The sequence below is a fragment of the Nothoprocta perdicaria genome, unplaced genomic scaffold, assembly GCF_003342845.1.
Source record: "Nothoprocta perdicaria isolate Ctin4 unplaced genomic scaffold, notPer1 scaffold_383, whole genome shotgun sequence".
NCBI classification, from domain to species: Eukaryota; Metazoa; Chordata; class Aves; order Tinamiformes; family Tinamidae; genus Nothoprocta; species Nothoprocta perdicaria.
The window spans coordinates 419,087-436,403 of NW_020455625.1; the positions used below are offsets into that span (position 1 = coordinate 419,087).

Below are 17,317 nucleotides of genomic sequence, written 5' to 3' on the forward strand. Positions count from 1 at the left end.
TCTTCAGTGCAGGAGATACCAGAACCTCTCCGGGCGGTCTATTCCAGAGCTCTGTCACCCTCACAGTAAAGATGCYCTTTCTCATATGCGCATTCTTCCTGCGTTTCAGTTTATACCCATTACCTCCTGTCCTCTCCCTGGCCACCAGCAAGAAGAGTTTGGTGSCATCCTCTTTACATTCTCCCCTCGGRTATTTGTACACGTTGATAGGATCCCCTCTCAATCTTCTCTTCTGCAGGCTAAGCAGGCCTAGCTCRCTTAGTCTTTCCTCATACGAGAGATGCTGCAGTCTTTTCACCATCTTTGTTGCTCTGCACTGGAGTCTCTCAAGAAGTTCCACGCCCCTCTTGTACTGGGGAGCCCAGAACTGCCCCCACTACTCCAGGTGCAGCCTCACCAGCGCTGAGTAGAGGGGCAGGATCCCCTCCCTTGACCTGCTGGCAACACCGCTCGCGACGCCGGCCTGGAACCCATTGGCCTTCTTGGTCACGATAACAAAGAAATAAATATTAACTTTTGAAGGAATATGAAAAAGCAATAATTGTACAAGTATTATTAGTGATTGCATTTTAAATGAAAAGAAATCTGAGTTTAATTCTGGTTAAATAGAACTCCTCCTGTGAGTGATATACCTGCACATAAGTAATGAAAGAGTACTTTTTCATTTCAGGAACACTCTTGTAGTAGTAGCTATTTAAGATGGATATATTACCGGATTGATAATCCCAACATTAATCTGTGGATTTTGCTCATTTTAACATGTTTAAGATGAAATATTCACAGTTACTTTATCTTTTTTAAGAGCAAAGGACTTCATTAGTAATTAAGCAAAATTAGAATTTAAGATGCTGTTTTGTGCCATAGGTTCTGGTTAGCAGTAGAAGACCTGAAGAAGAGGCCTATCCGTGAAGTTCCTGCTCGTGTCCAGGAAATCTGGCAAGAATTTCTTGCTCCGGGTGCACCCAGTGCCATCAATCTAGATTCAAAAAGTTATGACAAAACAACACAGAACGTAAAGGACCCTGGAAGATACACATTTGAAGATGCTCAGGTCAGTTTGCAATCATTTTTCAAGGCATCTGGAAGAGAATATTGGCAATTGGAAAGTATATAGTGACATAAGATAAAATATATGGGGAATGAAGTGATAATAAACTGTTTCTCTATAATGCAATTTCAGCTATAAATGCTCAGCTTTTTGGTTTTTTTTTTCATGAGGCCTATTGTTTGTTAAGGTGGGTATTCCAGAAACTTCTCTGCTTGGTATAGAGGCTTCAAGTTGGCTTCATATCCAAGTGCATAATGCAATAAAAAAGATATTTTCATGTTCCTGCTTTCTTAGTTCTCTTGCATTAAGAAAAGAAAAAAGCTTAATCCATTGCATTAAGATAAAAGCTTCCCCTCTATATGTATTTCTGATTCTCAAGAACTGCCTCTGAAGGACTGCCCTTGATACAGGCTCAATTTCTGCTATGCCAATGCAAATACAAAACACTTGTCACCATTTGTAGGTTCTTATCATGGACAGAGTATGACTCGTGAGAAATAACAGTTTTCAGAGGCTTCTACTGAAGTGTCATGTTCCACAGATGATTTACTTTTTAAACTTTAATAAAAGTACTATCTCTAGATCACCAGGCAAGGATTCTAAGAGTACATTTCCACAAAGAGTATTGCAGGAGCAAAGAGTCTGTAAGTGAGGCTCTTTGTGGACCAGTGGGGTCATACCTTGCATACGATAATGAAAAGATTTGATCAGAGCTATGATTGTAGAAATACTTTTTTTGAGTTTGGAAACAAAAGTTGAAAATTAAAAAGGGGAAATATAAATCTTGGTTTTCCTTAGATGCAAAAAGTAAAACAAGTACTTTTGTATTAAATGGGACATTTCATGTAACTAAATATTTCATATTTGCAGACTTGCAGGGAAAAGGAATAGAAAGAACTGCATTCACAGCAAAAGTAATAGAAGTATCATATTCCTCTGTTTTTATCAGCAACCCAGTGATGAAATTTTAATTATTAATGCAAAGTAAAATTGTGTCAAAAGGAGCGATTGAGATCATATCCCTGCAGAATATTCTATAGCTTGATTATTACAATGTCGTCTTGAGTGTCAGGAGATGCAGTTCCAAATACCATGGAGCAGAGCAGGGAATCAAATCTGGGCCTCCTGCCTTTTGGAAGGGTGCCTGCGCCCTAGAGAGCAAGGAGAATAATTCTGTCATTTTCAGAAAGAAAGGAAAAAAGAAAATTCCTGTGCTCTCATTTTGCTGTTACAAGAATAGCAAAATATGATGCAGCAAGTGAAGTTTTCATGAGACATTATATCATACATGCTATTTTATAGTACTCTGCATTAAGCCAAATATGGAGGTTTTTCTTGCCTCTGCTAAGCCACACTGGAGATTTAAGAATGCAGTGTCCATTACAAAAGGAGTAAATCACACAAGTAAATATTCTAGCAATACAAAGGCTCTAAAAGAAAACACCTCTTCATGCTATATTCTGAATTAAATGCTTTAGAACCTTTAGACTGTGTTCTATCTGAAGTGGCAGGGCTTTGTTGGAAGCAGAGCCCAGCCTTTCTAATAGGCTTTTATTGGTCTGTCATTATGGAAAGGGAAAACTCACAAAGCATTTTCTAAGTCAGCAAGTGATTTAATTTTGATTTAAAAGGCTTTGAAAGGCTCTTCTCTTGGACTTCATAGGTGACATCACAGAACTCCGTATCAAATGAAAGTGATACATTACTAAAAATAGAGTTTATACTAACATCCAACTTCTACTCTTGAGTTATCATATATTAACAGTTCTAATGCATTGCAGCTTAATTTATCCTCATTTTTACAGTTTTTTTTTCACAGATATTGCATTTTAATACCAATTCTGTTGATAGGAATAGAATTCTTTTTGCTATCTTGGCTGAATTGGCTGCTCTCATAGAAACTGAATGGAATAAAAGCTCCCCCAGTGTCAATTCTATATATTCTCTAGAATTTCCTTGTTCAGTTTAGAAAGCACAGTGCAGCACAGTTAGAAAATGTGGAGAATAATTTTAATATAATAGTGATTAAAAATCAGTTTTAATTTTATTTTCCCAGGATTTTCATCAAAACTTTTTTTTTTTTAATTCACTGATCTTATGCAATATCAAGTTTAGAAACAGTATTTACTTCAAAGTTATACGCTGTTTTGGGGTTGCTGAAACCACCTATACCAGAGGGTAGGCTTAAGTCTGAAGGAAATACAAATATCAAAATTTAGGAGAAGTTTTATAGTATTTCATGGGATAGCATTTATAGTATTTCCTATTGAGATTACTTTTTCTTAAAATTCTTCTTCTAATGTTATAACCAGAACTAAAATTATAGATCATAAATTGCCTGTATTGCAGATTTTTAATTTCTTGAATATTGCAGATATGAGAATGTTCCAAAAAGGAAAGCTGTATACCATTTGTTTTCTGGATCAAGGTTTCCAAATTTTCATGTACTTCTGAAGAATAAGTATCTTGGAAATTAGGTTAAGTTGGAACTATTCTTCAATTTGCATATATATTTTCCTTTTTATATTCTCAGCTGAATTGCAGAATAAACATCTGTCGAATGTTTTCAAGAGTAGTCGTGTTAGGGCATGTTCCCAGAGCAGCCATGTTCTCCTCAACTTAAGTACTTCTCTGTAGTGCTGAATTAGAAACTTTGGACTTTTTTACAGTTTATGAACTAAGATAAGTATCCCCAGAAAATGATTCAGAAAATCTGATCAAGAAGGAAGGATCCAGGGCTCTGGACTTAATCTCTTAACTAAACTGGCTGATCTTGAAGCTGAGCCTCAAAGTAAAAGTGCTTCAATTACAAGTACTCTGTTGTAAATTCTTGGAAAAAATGATTCTAGAGAGAAAATGGGGACTGTAAGTTAAAAAAAAAATGTTCTTTTATACATAACATGTAGGTGAAATTTATTTTAAGAATAAAAAGCAACTCAGTCTTAGCTGCAGACCAGCAATCTGCTATATAATTATCTATTCTTATATTTTATATTATTCCATATCAGGTATCTATACCTTCTTCCTATTATCCATTTGAAATAGTGCTAGCAATGTTATGCAATTAAAAATATGTGAGTGCACCCCATTTTCAGGAGGTCTTCTTTTATGAGAATAATAGCTTCTTCTTTCCCTTTCAGGAGCACATTTACAAACTGATGAAAAGTGATTCTTATCCTCGTTTTATACGATCCAGTGCCTACCAGGAGCTGCTACAGGCCAAGAAAAAGGTATTGGTCCATCTTGCCTTTGTCTTGCCACTGTGCAAAGCAGTGGTTATGTTTGCAACAATACTCAGTCTTCTCTCCCCTGTGCCAGTGCAACTGGATATCTGGTAGGTGACCAGCTTGGCGTGTTTCGAGGGTCACATACACACAGGAGTTCAATATGCATATACATGTWTATATCCTGCATGTGGGCATGTTTTAATAAGTTAATCTAGCAAAACTTATTTTTATTTTTACATCTCATGTTGTACTGTTTTCTCTGTTATGAAGCACCTTAAATTGAAAAGTGCTTTACAAATACATTAAAAAAATAAAATAAAATCCCAGAAGAATAGTCTTTCATGTTTGGAAGTTTGCTTATCTAATAATTGTTGTTCTCGTTATTTCCACCTACAAAAGCTACAGAATGTGTTTAGAAACAATCTTACTCCTATCATTAACTTCTGATTCCAACTGTAAAAATAGGGCTTACTTCCATTTCTTTCCCTATTAATAAGAATATCTTTCATTAGTTTGGAAGTCTAATTTGAAAGAGATCACGTTACACTTTTGCAGACAAAGGCTTATGTCTTGGTATGTAATATTTGCTTAAAAAATCCAGTCATGGGAAGACTTTGGGACAGACAGCCCAGATTATGTGGAGCAGCTTGTACAATGCAGATTTCTGTAATGAAAAGTCATTCTCTTAGTGGGCTCTAAATAGTGATCTCCTAGAATCAGTTTGGAGCTCTGTGCTTGCAAAATCAGGGCCCTGCTTGTTGCCAGCATAAGGTAGTTTTTAGCATTCTATTGTTTATAATGACAACCTAAAATTATATGAAAGTACTGTGTGATTTTGTTTTTTGTTCAAACATTGATTTCTGAAGATCCAGTATAGAGAGAGATGTTGAAAATGCCAGAAAGCTACAACTGTCCGTGTGAAGTCCTTAAGTTTGTGAATGTCAGTTCATTAACACAAGATGTGCACTTCATTATTTCTTTATACTTTCAGTTTTTCTTTTAAATCAAAACAGTTTGATCCCCATAAAAAATGATTTTGTCAAATACAATACCCGTTTTGCCCATCCACTGTTTAGCAAAGTTCCATTACAGCTTCATACCTATGTTTGCTTCCTGATTTATACAAACTTTATTTTGCAGTCCATTATTTCATCATTCCTTCTTTTCTACTCCATTTTTCTCTTGCTTTCCTTCCCTCCCCCCCTTTTTTTTTCTTTTTCTTTTTTTTTTTTTTTATTTTAAATTTAAGTTGGAAAACACACTGGATCGTCGAACATCTTTTGAGAAATTCACACGCAATGTGGTAAGTTTGTTGCCTTGGAAGACTAGTAAACCTGATGGAACATCCTCCTCCCCCGACACCAATCCCTCCTTTCCCTTTTTGCTTCTCTAACATGACAGTTAAAATTGTATTTATTACCAGTTTGTGACTTTACCTACGGATGACAGTTTTGTAACATGCTTTCATTGCAGCCCCTTCTCCCTAGTCCCTTTCCCACTGACCTTGGCAGTCAGCCACGGCAGAAGGGACCTTTGGGAGCCATGCTTTTTGCATTGGGAAGCATGGGATGATCCACTTTCCATTCTCCTAAATGCTACTAAAGAGTTTGTGAAAACCTGCTTGATGCTGTTCCCCCTTCTGGAACCTCCTCAAATACTAAGTTTAATACAATTGGATAACACTGGCTTTCCTTCCCATCTCCCTTTTATTTAATTGGAAGAGAATTTGTCCCATTTTTATGATTGGACCCAGGAAAAACTGGTGATATCCTTGTCTTCCTTAATGCCCAGCACAGCTTCTTCAGGGCCAAACAATTCACGTTGATTATGCATAGGGGTTTGACTGGGATTTCATTTGGATAACAGATTACAAAAATAGTTTTTTATATTTCACTGAGGTTAAAAAAATTGAACACTGTCAAATTTTCCTGTATGCATTTTCTTGCCACCTGAAAGAGCCGCTGCTTTCCTGATGTGTGGGATTCTCTTTACTTATCCAATGTCTTGGGATTTTCTTTTTTTTTAACATTGTGAAAGTTCAAACTAAAGCATTCAACACATTTATTTTTGTAGGGCAGAAACATCCCTATTTTCCCATGCCATAAAAACTGTACACCAACACTGAGGGCGAGCACTAACCTGTTATGAAAAGAGGTAGAAAGATCTTGGATTATACTCAAGTTTGCCATGTCTGTTGACTTGTGCAGTTGACGCTGCTGTGTGTGCGTGTGTGTTTGTGGCTTTTTCTGTGACTTGATTAGTGGAGCTGTGTGTGTTGAAATGAAAAAAAAAAGCACAAGAGCTTTCAGCAAAGATCATGGTTTTTTTTTTTTTTTTTTTTTTTTAGTTTCTAGGGATGGAGAAGCAGTTCTCAGAAACTGCCTCCTGCGCAATGAGGCTCAAGAATTTTTCCTCGAGTATTCTAAAAACATACGCTTTCCAGGAATCCAAAAAGAAGCAAATGCAGTGAAAGAACAAAGTTTTGTGAGGCTGTGGGAATATCTCACATGTTAAAACAAAACTGCAATTCTTTTGCTACTTTCCTCTAGGTAAAGGCTTCCTGTATTACTCATTGAGTCCACTCTATGTAAATTCAGGAACAAATTTGGATTCAATGGGCCAAAGTCAGTAAAAGACACTAAAATTGATAAAAAAAAATGACCACAATGAAATTATTCCCATGTTTGAAACAAAAACCCCTATTTTTTGCATGGTGGTGTTGCCATAGCATGTTGCAGTGTGATTTGTGTGTTGTCTAAACAGGTTGATCTATGAAACAACAGTATACATGACCATCCTACTTTCTTCTTTAATAGGACATTCCGTTTTAATAATCAAAGCCATATTAATAAAAGAAAATGCAGAGAGCAAGGGGTATCTCTTGGACCTCTGCAAGCTGGGTCTTCCCCCAGTTGGAGGGACTGACACACTACAACAGCGACGTTATCCATGGAAGCTTGAGTCGGGTCAAGGCAAAAGGGCAAGAGTGGGCTGTAGTTTAAAGAGTGTATAAGTGAGTGATTATAAGGAGAGAAATGCCAAGCTGAAGAGAAATGTGAGGAGAATAATAATAATAAATAAATAAATTAGAAAAAAAAAAAAAAAAAAAGTGAAACCTGGGAGGCTCTAGAAAGTAGAATAGTCCAATAGTCTAGTCCAATAGAAAGTCCAATAATCTCTCTTGGAGCAGTGTTGGGGATAAGCCACCAGTTCTGCACATAAATGCCTGAGCATTAGGCACTGCAGCCATGCCCTGCTTTGCCCACGCAGCACAGGGTGCCAGCACCGGAGCAGCGGGATGCTGCTAATGCAGAGAAGTCCAATAAATAAGCGGTGAGCTAGAGATGAGAATGAGCATTGCTGGATTTGAAGCACTGGTACTTCCTCAGTACAAGAGGACACTTTGTTTTTCACTGAGCAGGCTGTAAAATAATAAATGTGTTTTTTCCTTTGCTCAAACTGCTCCCTAAGGAGTCAGATGGAGTCTGTCAAGTTGGGTCAGCTTTGAAAGTGGGTAATTTCACTGCTATACCTATTCTCTGTTATATCAGTAGCTCTGAGGCTTGCAAATTTACGGAGTGCTAAGGCAGTCGAGTGCAAACCTGTTCTCTGAGAAGAAATTCATATGCTCCAGTACCCCAGGATCCTTGCCACCAGGCATTTTCCTTCTTGTTCTCAATTTCAATTTGTTTATAATATATAATATATGCCTTAGCAGCAGGGGTGAAGGAGATGTTTCTGAGAATGTCCTAGAGCATAGGCATTAAGTTGTTCAACTGTAAAGTGAGAGCCTGTGGTATAGATCTGTTCCTCTGATTATTACAGAGAATAGGTGCAAAACCCATCTCTGACAACCTGGGAAAACACTGTGGACTATGAATGATTGAGCAAGAAGAAAATTATGCTACCTTTGACGGTTTAGTAAATTTAGACTCAATTTCTCTGTTTTTCTGTTTCTTATATCAAAGTGGCCTTGTATTGAATTAAATTGGACCTACAATTTGCCATTTGAAGTGTTTAAAAAAACAGAAAGCTCAGTTGTCTGTGGGGACCAAACCTGAGAGACAACCTTGTAATTCATAACCTGAATTGTTAAGCTGGAGACTTAAGAGGTTCCTGAATCTCTTATTAGATAAATCAGCAATAGTTGAAAGTGAGTATACTTCCTACAGAAAACATGTGCTGAACTAGAAGGCTACCTAGCAGCTGCCATTCCTCTATAGTTTTCCTTGAATTAAATAGAAATCATGTAGTATAATAAAACATTTTCCTAGCTTGCTGGGGGAAAAAATGAAAGAGGAGCTATATATACTAGAAACTAAGTTTATCGCTGTATTTCTTTCACACTAGAGAGTTTTCTTTCCAGAAAACTTTCTGTAATTCAGTGCACTTCATGAAAGCCTTAAATGCACAGCTAAAAGCATTAGGTATTTGGCTTGCTCTGTAAATTTTATAGTGGAAACCTGTAATGCTTTTGGCAGCCTGCAGTAGACAATGTTATAAACACATCTTCACTCATGTACAATATAGATATAGTAATAAGCTTGTATTTGCCATATGTAATATTTATTACTGAACATTTTATAGTTTGAGTAGTTGGTTTGTGTCACTTACTCACAAACCAGGGTTTTCACCCACTTTTTTAATGGATGAAAACACCAGGCATGCACACTTTGGCACTACTGGGATGATGACATTGACTAAGTGCTTTCCTTTGGTATAACACCTGCAAACCAAATTGTCACATCTCAGAGTTGGCTGCACACAAAGTGGCAGTGCTCTGTGCTCCTGTGCAGCCCCTGGGCTTTCTGCTCTGGAAAAAATCATCTTTAGTCATGTACAGTTCCCAAAGTAGATGAGTAGGGAAGGTGTAGGTCAGAGAGCAGGGAAAATCCCAGTTCCATCTGCTACTTGTTGCTTGCCACACCAATAGAGAGGGGAAAATGGGAGGATTTTTAGGCCAATGGAAAATTCTTTTTAGGAATTTATATGAAAAAAAAATCTCTATTAAAAAAAGAAGTCAGGAAACTTTCTGTGTCTCAAGTGGTAAGCTTTATGCTACAGGAGAACAAAAACAGGAAAACATTGCACTGATGGTGCACTGATAATTTTGACAGGAACAAGAAGGTCTTTTAGGAAGAATTTGTTTTCAATTTCACATGCTTAAGATTTGTACAAGTGTCAGACTGACAGCCCAAGCATGATGCCTCCTGGAAGGCTGGCCTGGTGCTTAACTGTGATCAACACCCAAGAAACCTGAACTGCAGGGCTCTCTTTTACACTAGAGGAGGCTAATTTCATTTCCACTCTATGGTACTTCTCTTGTCTCCCCAGGAACCAGGTTAGTGGAGCAAGGAGGTGCAGGTACCTCCTCAAGCCGCCCAGGATGGCAGGTACCCCAGCATCACAGTCATGTCATGGCACTAGAAGCTACCATCAACATTAGGTGCTACCTCTCCACCTACAATCTCTACCTAATTGTAGAGAAAGCAAAGCAAAGCACTATGCTCAGTGCAAATTTCCGATGTCTTATGGACAAACAGCCACTACAAAGCAGACCAACTTCAGTCCATGTATCACACCAAACAGCCATCATATAATTATCTTCCCTCTTTGCCTCATAAACAAGATCTCATTTAATAACACTAAGTTTAAAAACACATCTTTCCATTTCTCATACCCTTTCCACTTGTCTTCCCCCACCTAACTGTAAAAAATAACAATTTCCTTTTAAGTTTTCTCCTCCAAACCAGTAGCATTGGGTGATTTCATGCATCAGGTGAGAAATGTTAAGGCCACTGAACACAGCACATTTTCACTGTGCTCAGTACAATGTCACTAAACCTGACATAGCAAATTATGGCTTAGAGTTGGAAGTTATCTCTTAAAAATAGCTTCTTCCCTTCTTACTCAGGGGTATAGGCTTTCTCTGGTCTTAATATTGACGTCATCTCTTGACATATTGAAATTTGCCCCCTTTTTTTTTAGAAACAATGTAGATAATATATTAATTTCATCTGTCAGCTCGGAAATCTCTGTATATGAGCAGGTAAAACTAGTTATATTTTTCTCCAGCATGGCATGGTGAATAAGCGTTATTGCAGTATCACCCGTGGAATCTCATGTTCTGCACAGAACATGGAAGATTTCCTAATTGCACTTTTGAAATTTACTTAAAGTTATTTCAGAAAGTTAGCATTTAAAAAAGAAAGCTATTCAAAAAAAATAGCATAAAGCTTCTAGTCTGAAATATACAAAATAATAATGATAAATAATAATTGCATAAGTGGAGGCATCTCTTTGATTCCGGAAAAAGATAACTTATTCATGTTTCACTAAAAAGAACTGATGAAATAATWGAAAATTTTCATTTGGCATTTTTCATATTTTTGAAAAAAAAATCCAGTTTTCTAATTTTCCTTTGAGATACAAGCTATGCATATTTGTATAATTTTGAACTATTGAAAACCTTCTAAAAATATCTGAATGGAACATTCTGAATGACCTGAAGTGATTCTGAATGTTTAAATTTCTGTTATTTCACTTTTTTTTTTTTTCTCATTGGATGAGGAGTAGAACAGAAGTGCTCAAAGAGCCCAGCCCAATACCAAAAGGGTCAAACACAGCTATTCCTGGGCGTCCCTGACCTGAGCCACTTCTGGGGCAAGGGAGAGCACTTGGCGAGAGCACTCCTGGGGTGAGGGTAGCACCTGTCTTAACAATAAAGAAAAATAAGAAAGTCTTCTGGAAGTTCCTTAGAAAAGAGAATTAGAGAATTCATCCTCTAAAAGAAAAAGACTTCATCTTCCTCTACCATGCTTTTCAGGTCCAGCCCCTGCACAAATTTCCCATCAACTTCTTATAAGTCACATATGTGTTGAGGCTGTTGCTGACATGCGTGCCAGATTATCTCAAGTGTTTGTGTTACACTGCATAAACAGGTCAGAGAGCGAGTACGTTGGTGCTTAGTGCTTCATAAATCTGCACGTTGCCCTTGTAGTTCCCTCCCAAGTTCCCTTAAAGTACAGTTGGAAGGACAAAACTGTTGAAAAGCAAATATGCCAGGTGGGGACATGAGCACTTAAATCAGTTTTCATAGGTGTACTTCTTCACTCTGATTACTATACTGTCTCCCTGTTCTTTGACTCCCTTTTCAGGTTATGTGTGCAGAGATTCATTTGGGCTTGTAAATTATAATGAAGTTATTAATTAGGTTCAATTCATATTTCCCAAGTGTACATATACAGACAGAAATCCTACTCCAGTTCAGATTTTGGCCATACACCTCCATTCATGGCAAAAATATGTTAAAACAAATTAAAGATCTCCTTTTCATTCTTCAGAGGACTGTCTGCTGCTTTCTGTGATATTTTTCACTTGTTATTTAGTCCTTTTAGCAAAGAAGATTCTTTTCCTATGTGTCATTAGTCATCTGTGACACCTCTCAATATATGATGTGGTAGCTGGAATCATAATTTGGCTTATGGAAATTTTGTTAAAATTCTATCAATCAGAAAGAAATAGCTAAGCTTCAGTCTTAAATTATGGCTCGCGAGGAATGGCCGCAAAATCAATTTGGTAACACTGAGTAAATCTAGAAATCTTCTAGAGATTATAATTATGAAATCCTACTGTACAAATCTTTACTGTACAAATCAGTTTTCATTTTAGAACAGAGTTTATTTTCCTCTGTTCTCTGCAACAGAATTTGAAAGAATATTATGCAATCAGTAAAGTAACAAATGAATCAGAAAGAGGGATATTACATCAATTTTGAACGGCTAAGCTTTCTGTGCATTAAAAGCCTGTTTTTGCAAGAAGAGAAAATATGAGTCAGAATAATGATGGAAGTAGATCTCTTAAGGAAAGTTTGTTTGGTTTAAATTGTCACTTTTCCAACTATAAACACAACTTAAAGATAAATTTCATCCCTTAATACATGGGAAAAGGCATGGGAAGCTTTCCACACTTTGCTCAGTTACCCAGTGGAGATTTCATCTCTTTTGAGCAGTGTGATGTTCACTGAGGCAGGGAAGGGTGGTGGAGGAGAGGAGCCTACAGAGAAACCTTTATCGCTGTAGGGCTTAGGAGAAGAAGTATCCAAAGCCCAGCAGCTTGCTGTGGGGAGAAACACCTGGGGAGCAAGTGATAGAGAATACCAAAAAATTGTCTTGACAGCTTGCTGTATCTATGGGGAAAATCTGAAATAGGCATAGATAAAGATTATGCAAGTCAGCTGAACTGAGTAACTGCTAGTTTTTTGCCTTCATTCAGATGAAAACTTCAGCATTTATATTATACCATGGATTAAATCCTGAGAGATCGGAAGTTTTTTATGGCTCATTTTAAAATTCCATGGAATTTACAACTCTCAAGTAATCAAGTGCTGCAGAGAAGAATTCAAAGTTATTTCACAGATTTTATCACACAGCAAAAGGTTGCATGGTTTTCAGATGCAGTAGTGAGCTTTTTTAAATAACCAATATAAACTCCTGATAGGGAATTATATTTTATATATTTGAGTAGTAAATGGAAAGTAGGCAATCCTATAAGCCTCTAAAATATTAAGTATGAATAACTTAATCAGCAGTAAAAATAAGTGTATGCTCAGTATTTTCCTAGTTCAAGGCTGACATTCATGAATCACCTAACAAAACACAACAGTTTCAGACATGTTTTAAATTGTATTCCAGTGCCATGCAGTTGTTGGGGCTTTTTTGACTGTTTAACAATAAGAGGTGTATTAGTATACATGTGGCATGAAGAGTTTACCTGATGCAATTAGCCAAAAAACATAATTAAAGATTTAACAAGCACCAAGAAACTGTGAAATTTAAGGTAGAAGGTAGTAAGTGACAGTTAAAGCTAGACAAGGGGAAGAGAGCATGCCTGGAAGGAGACTTTCCTTCTTTAGAAAAAGGCAAATATTATTACTGTCAGGGACAGTATAGTAATTCTGATACATGAACAGACTAATCCAACATTGCAGGTCATGAGTTCCCTACAAATTCTATTATAAAGGAAAAAACAGTCCTAATTTTGTTCAGGTTGGACTGAGCAGAGCAAAAAGAATAATTTTATTTATTTATTTTGTGAAGACCCATTCTGATATATTTTGAATTATGTATCCCTATTTAATTGATAGTGAAAACAGATACTGATAGTGTGATTTCACTGAGTCATAAGACCACAGACCACAACTCACTGACATGGCAGAATAAAGCCATTTACCAATTACTGGAGAAGATGTAGCATCTCTCCATAATCACAGTCTTTCTACAGTAGTCTTCTTGAAAACAGTTTCATTTTCTGAATCCTGCACTCAAAATGAAGAACACAATTAATGTAAGTATTAAGCGTGCTTTAACTGGAGAGCCAGACAGAGCCATTTGCTATTTAATGTTTTATGGACTCTTTACGTCACCCTGTCAGGGTGATATTTTGAGGAGCAGTGCACGTGTGCTGTGCCAGCACTGCGGCTCTTGGATTGAAGCCACAGCTGGATGGCACTGAGAGCATTAGCTGACGTGTTAGATGGTCTCATGGTTTTTGCCTGCCTCAGATAATACTCAGATCTGCCTGAAATGGAGATATATCCTACAGTGTAGCCATAACCCTTGGGGGGCAGTTGTTATGTCTGTCAAAAGATCCTGCTAAAGAGCCGAGCAGCATCCTCACAACAGCAGGAGCGAGGAGGAAAATCACAGCACGGAAACCCAAAGACCTTCCAGCTGCACTATGCAGATCACATGTAATAAACCTGGTCAGTGTTTCTCATAAATTGTAAACAGAGTCTCAGCAAACGCCGGGCTGAGGAAACAGAGGTGCCGTTTTCCAGCCTGTATGCGATCTGCCTCGTTCATTCCTGCTGAACTTCTGACGTTTTCTCCCCCGTGACAAGAGCTGCTGCAGCTTGCACATTCATCCTCGTAGCATAAGGCACCCTCGCAGGCTGGAAGTTATTACCGGTGCTGGGTATGGCCAAGAGCGAAAAGCTCAGCAGTAGTTTCTTATCAACCAAAACCAATCTCATCCTGAAAAGGAGTTCAAATTTGCTGGATTATGCTGTGAAACAATCTGGCTGCTGGGTAGCGCAGGTGATTTAAGCATCAGGGCTTCCCGTGGTCTAAGACTGACAGCCTCCAGTCGGTGCCCCTAGCTCTTTGACAGTGATGTGGCAACACTTAGTGGTTGCTGATGAACAGGTCTGCAGTGATCATGCCTCTGTTTTCTGTTTTGTTTTTTTTGTTTTTATCTTTTCCTCAGGGGAAATCGCTCACATCAAAGAGGTTAACCAGTCTAGTGCAGTCCTACTAAAAGGATCACCTTGTAGCATGGAAGCAGACTCAAATCATTACACATACTTTGTAGCTCACTGATTGCCTGAATCAGAGGACAGTAGAACAAGATGTTGCATGAGCAAGGACCTGACTTGTTTTCTTTTGTGTATACTAAGGCATTACAGACTCCGAGGGACTCTCTAGCCTTTCGATGCCTCCATTTCGAAAACTGTCTGCTCACTTCCTCCTTCATATCAAGCTGGATCTGTGTCTTTTTATTTTCTGCAAGCTCAAGTACAGTGAAAAAAAAGCTTCTGCTAGACACAGTTTATTAAAAAAAATACGTCAATCAAAAACTGGAAGAAATGTAAAAAATGCATATATTAATAAATATACATATGGCATCACATTTATTGCACAATAAATTAGCACAGAAGGTTTCATTTCACTGATGTATTCACATTGAGAAAGAAAGCCTGTGTCTTTGTCTGTTGTCTGTATATTCTCTGTTAATGTTTCTTGCATTTATTTTTATACCATATTTAAAAAAAAAGGACACCTTTTACTCCAGATGTATTAAAGTTGATCCTTTCTCTGTAAATTTGTGTATGTTTATATTGTTGTTTTATCTTTCATTAAAAGATGCAGAATCTCTTTCCTTTGGGAAGTTTGAGATTTTAATATTGAACCTTAAGATTAGTCAAGACCAAACTCATCCCCAAGAATTATATACTGTCCGCTGTCTAAAAAGTGACATTGAAATGGCATTTGGACCTCGGCATTTTCTTTCTCTCAGTGAGGCCTGATCAAACACATTTAATGGTAATTGTTTACTCTTCATTTTCTTTCTATCAAGCTATCAGCAGTGAGACTTTTCCAGCTTGCTTGTCATCCCATCAGTAAATGCTTCTTAAAGCAAGGTTAGCACTGCTGTCCCCAAAGTCCGTTCCAGTCATCCCATGTAATCAGATGGTTGCTACCCAAGAAGGGAGGAACTTATCTGCATTTATTTCCAAACAAATCTGGCAAGTACATATTTGGGTTTCTCCTTCTGGCTGTCACTTACCATAAAGCTCAACAATATTAAGCAGAAAAGGTAGTGGCTGGAGGTTCTTCTCGTTGCTCCTACCAGAGAGCACAGCTTGAGCAGTCAGTACAGGAAGCTGTAATTTTAATTCAAGAGCTCTGTTCAGGTTCACTGCTGAGATTATTTGCATAAAGACCTACTGATGAAGTTTCCAGAAACATGGAGCAGTTGTCCCTGAGACAACAGACCCAGCGCAACCTGAGGCTGGCTTGGGCTGGAACTACAGCATCTCTGCTTAACCTGAGAAACGGCCCTTGGCACCGATCCCGACAGTGAGGATAGCAGGTAGGATCTCTGAGAAGAAAAGAGGCTGTGTCACCGACGCTGGACAAGCAAGTGCTGATGCCTTCAGAGCACTGCAAGGTACCCAGGACAGCCACAGTGGAAGAGCCTTGTTAGCAATGCACAGGACAGGCGCAGGAGAGCCGAAGTCAGTATCATCTGTTGTAATGAAATTTGTTTGCTATGAGAAATGGGTTTCTGGTTTTGAAGGGAACTGCAAAACTCAAAACACCCACTCCCACCCCCCTGAAAAAACAAAAAGGACAATAATAGACACAGTCAGATTTTCCAGGATCAGGGAATAAATCTGCATACGTGAACGCTGGAGCCATCTCATTAAACATGGGGCACCAGGGCTGTGCGGCTCCCTCGGTGGCTGCGCTGCCCGGCCCACAGGAAGGGCTGGAGGGGCTGGAGGGGAGCCGGGATCCCACTGCAGGGAGCTCTGCTCTGCCCATTCAGCTGCAGCTTCCGCACCTCAGGAGGCCCCTGAAAGTCCCCAGAAGGAACCTGGGACCAAACACGTCTTACAAATCACTGTGAGCGGCTCTTCCCCAAGTTTTTGCTTAGTTAGGATTTCAAACAAGAAATAAACAACAATTACAAAGATAATAATCATTGCTTTAAAGTATCTCAGCGTTTGTTCACACCATTTTTTTTCTGAGCTTTATTCTATCAATAAACAGTGAAAATGCCCCATGAAAACTTGATTTTATCAAGCACTCCATCGAGGTCATTTCAAGATTTTCACAGTCTAGGGAGGCTGGATGAATTTTAATAAATATCCACACTGAGCCCAGATCTTAAACTCTGAGATTTAATTTTCCTTCACCACATAAATGTGAGCACTGAAGCATGAACCTTGGGCTAGGCAATCCACAGAAATTTGAGTTCTGTTACACTTCTCAGTGCCAAATAGAGATATTTATTTCCAAACTCCTGCTGTCACCAATTGCATCAACGGGTATGTTGCCTGCTTTTCCTCAGAAGTTAACTAATTAGCTACCAGCAACTGCTTTGAAACATCACTTGCTTCCAATTAAGTAAAGTTGCAAATTTATGCATTAAGTAGTTTGTGAAACTTTATACTGAGAACATGATTCCAGTCCTCTACCTCCCCTCAGCAAATCAGTGGGCAGCACAGATGGGCCAGGAAAAACATTTGGAGCGTTTATTTTCGTGGACCCATTTTATACTTGTTCTGGATCTTTCCTTTCAATAAATATGGAGCCTGTGTTGAATGGCTCTTGTTTCCCATATTTGCACGGGCCTTTAACACAGTGCATGCAAATGAAAAACAGGGATTACTAATAAAGATTTCAAAGTAGTCAGCTGTATTATGGTTTCACCTGGCCCTTGTTTCAAATGATGCTACTCCACTGTTATACATGAC

The 17,317-nt window shown here is 38.2% G+C and overlaps 1 protein-coding gene across 4 annotated transcripts in view; it reads left to right on the forward strand.

The window, feature by feature from the left end:
- The window catches only part of RGS7 (regulator of G protein signaling 7), a 119,161-nt gene extending 104,012 nt beyond the window's left edge, over positions 1–15,149 (forward strand). The window contains exons 13-16 of one of the 4 annotated variants that reach the window (XM_026044796.1): positions 865–1,051; positions 4,189–4,278; positions 6,349–6,429; positions 14,542–15,149. In XM_026044796.1, coding sequence (XP_025900581.1) covers positions 865–1,051; positions 4,189–4,278; positions 6,349–6,423 — 352 coding nt within the window. In that variant the 3' untranslated portion in view covers positions 6,424–6,429; positions 14,542–15,149. Of the gene's footprint in view, positions 1–864; positions 1,052–4,188; positions 4,784–6,348; positions 6,547–14,541 lie in introns of those variants that run through there. The other 3 variants (XM_026044797.1, XM_026044794.1, XM_026044793.1) reach the window with 3 other exon arrangements.
- Positions 15,150–17,317: the final 2,168 nt, after the last annotated feature.